General features: G+C 40.6%; 1 protein-coding gene across 1 annotated transcript; it reads right to left on the bottom strand.

The window, feature by feature from the left end:
- On the bottom strand, positions 1-3,088 carry LYG2 (lysozyme g2). The gene is made up of 3 exons (XM_053588370.1): positions 2,727-3,088; positions 1,611-1,749; positions 1-153 (listed from the first exon to the last, which is right to left on the bottom strand). The coding sequence occupies exons 1-3, from the start codon at positions 3,042-3,044 to the stop codon at positions 35-37; spliced, it is 576 nt and encodes a 191-aa protein (XP_053444345.1). The 5' UTR covers positions 3,045-3,088; the 3' UTR covers positions 1-34.
- Between the last annotated feature and the right edge of the window lie 206 nt (positions 3,089-3,294).

Here is a 3,294-nt window from a genome sequence, read left to right on the forward strand (position 1 = left end):
CTCCTTCCATCCTGGTCCACCCACAGAGCTTTGCCTAATAGCCCTGTCTTCTGTAGAACTTAGCTCTGGCAAGTACATCACTGACATAGTCATTGTCTATGTCCACTGGGGTGACAATGGCTTCCATTCCTGACTTAAAAGCCCAGAGACCACCTGAATGAAACACAGAGGTTTAGGCTCAAATATTAACTTTCAGTAGAAATGAGCTATGAGCAAGCATTTTCAGGATGTTAATATCTTCCAAAGCAGGCAATCCCAAACTCTCTTTCCTCTTCCTCCCTTACTGAAAGTATATGCTACCCCAAGAATCACTGGGAAAATTCCAGATGGCTTTCTTACTCTCTTTATTTATTTATTTTTTGCAGTTTTTGGCCAGGGCTTGGTCTGACTCCCCCACCTCTGGCTATGCGGCCAGCGCCCTACCCCTTTAGCCACAGGCACCGCCCTCTTACTCTCTTTTTTATTTCTTTTTTAAAAAATTATTTTGTTTTTCTTACTATAAGAGTCAGATTTGCTTTTTATGTAGTACAGGCCTCTAAGAACCAGGTTCCCAGCAAATCTTCATTCTGAGAATGTTTGTAACATTCTCTCATTCAATAATTCACTCATTCTCTCATACATTTATTCACTCATTCATTCAATAAATATTTTTAAACGTCTATTGTATGCCAGGAGAGGTGCCATGCTGACTGAGAGGTGCCCAAGACTTATTCATTTCTTTGTAGCATGTAGCATACACATAAGTGTGCATATGTGTACATGCACATGCTATTTTATGCTAGAATTTTATCTTCAGTAGTTATTTAAGTGCTTCACATAATGGTGTTCTGCTGAGGTCAAGGGAAAAAGACTTTGGTCTGTAAGGACTTTGAAATAGAGAATTGTTCTACTACAAGAGGTGATTAGAAAAAAAAAAAGAAAAGAAATAGAGAATTGAGGCTGCTCAATATTAAAACCATCAAAGTGTAGATGACATACCACAGATTTATAGGAAGTAAACGTAAATAGGAATTGACAAGATTGGATATAAAGAGGAGGAACCTAAAAATGCAACCTGATTTTCTGGCTAGAATGGCTGGTTATGGTGCCTCCAAAAACACAGAAAATGCAGAAGAAAGAGCAAATTTACAGTGGGAGGCTAATGAGTTCATTCCATCTAGGACATGCTGAACTTGATGGGACCTGTGGTCAGCCAAGTAGACATATCTTCTTGGATATATCATGGTACCTGAAGCCCTGAAAATGCTCACCAAGTAAAAGTTTGTTCAAATGATTTGGAAAGTGATTGACAGTTTCTTACAATAGGAAAAAACGTATGAGAGGAAGGGAAACATTCTTTTAAATGATTGTGTTAACTCTCAAAGCATTGCTCAATAGCTCAATAAGTGATGAGAGATGCAATAAGGACCACAACATCTTGCAGAAGGGAAAAGGTGGGAAAACCATTCAGAGTAACTCAGTGGTTCAGAAAATGCAAATGCAGCCTCAGCACAGCTCCTCCCAGGTCCACTGCTGACCCACATGCGCTCCTGAGGAGGCCCAGGGCACATCTGGCCTTCAGCGGTTTCATGCACTGCTCACTTCAACAAAGCACGCACAATATTGCTTACCTTTGAAGTGTTGAGCTGCACTCCATGTGGGGAAATTTTTCTGGGTTACCTTAATTCTGTCTGTAAGAATCCCAACAGCCTGCAAAAGATATTCTTTGCTGTCCCAGGTACCAGCAGGATGGTAAATTTGTTTATCAAGCTAGAAAATTCAGATAATAATATCAGCATCTGCATGAGGCAACACATTTTTCTGCTGCTCCTAATTTCTTTTCCTTGTGTTCAAGTTCATCTATACTGGCTTAAGCATCCTTCCTTCAATTCTACTGTGCTTTCTGTCGCAGAGAAGAAAGCCAGAGAAACAAAATACCCCTTAGGAGAAGTAGACATGGTATAGTGTTAGCTAAGCATTCTAACATACAGTCAACCAACCAATAATAAAATTGCTTCAAAACAAATAATTAGCAAACAAAGTTACACATTTGTAGTAAAAAATAATTGCCCAGTTAATTCAGGTAAAAGTGTGTTCCTAAACTGGAAGGCTAGATGTCTGTGCACCTATGGATAATTTTAAATGGAGCCTAGAAGCAAACATCTAGGTATTTTGGATCCTCTTCCTCCAATTTACCCAAAGAAACAAGTTGGCTCAATTATACTGTGTTTTGATCCACATGGATGAAAATTCACTATTTCATGAACCCTGGAGACTTGTAATAATAGTGCCCTTTATAAGATTATTTTAATTTAAGTACAGTAGAACCTCTGTAAGTTGATTACCCAAGGGACTGTAACAACTAGTCAACATACGGAGGTGGTCAACATAAGGAAGTAGGCCTCTGATATGTAAATGTAGTGCAGGTCCAGTCTATGCAAATTAGGTCAACTTAAGAGGTGGTCAATGTAAGGAGATGGTCAACTTGGCAGGTTCTACTGTACATTGCATATTATTTATCATAGAATTATAGTTACTAAACTCATAAAATACTTTTTTTGAAGATATCCAATAACTGACAAGTCCAAAGATGTGGTACAGAAATCCCAGAACAAATTACACAGTAGCCAGATGCCAGATGCCAGGGTGTTTAGGGCCTGGAAGCACACCAAATGGATTTGCAGCTTGAGTTGAGTTTCTGCATAGAAGGATGAAGTGGGGCTGATGGGAAGTTTCCAGCTAAATACCTGCATTAAACCAAATTTAAGTCCCGTGTGGTCCCAGCCATCTGGCAGGATGGTTCCGCCATGGCTTTCCCTGGAAATGATGGCCACAATGACAGCAGGGTCCACACAATGCCTTTGTCCCACTTCTTTGATCAGAGTCTGGTAACAATTTATAGCCCTCAAATCCATCTCAGCAAACATTTGAGAACCACAGATTCCTAAAGCCTTAAGAACAAAATAAGGGTGCCTTACTTGTTCTGTTCCAGAGGAGAATCCTTTTTCTAATTTTGCTAAGTTAGCCACTGCCCCTGACTGCTTCCCATGGCTTGGGACAACCATTCTAAGACATATACTGTTGCTCTCTGACTGCAGAAACCCAGACAGGTCTGTAACCTCTAACAAGTGCCACTTTCTCTCTGTTTCTCCTAATTTCCCCCACACTGGCACATGGGGAAGTCTCCTGGGCTAGAACTCAGCCAACCCAAGTTTTAGCCTGGCCCTGCCACTACCTGGCTACTGGAAGTCTCTCCTTGCTGAGCTTTAGGGCTCTGATCTGTAAATCAAGAGGATGGGGTGAGATGTGTCCTTG

The sequence above is a fragment of the Nycticebus coucang genome, chromosome 4, assembly GCF_027406575.1.
Source record: "Nycticebus coucang isolate mNycCou1 chromosome 4, mNycCou1.pri, whole genome shotgun sequence".
Lineage (NCBI taxonomy): Eukaryota > Metazoa > Chordata > Mammalia > Primates > Lorisidae > Nycticebus > Nycticebus coucang.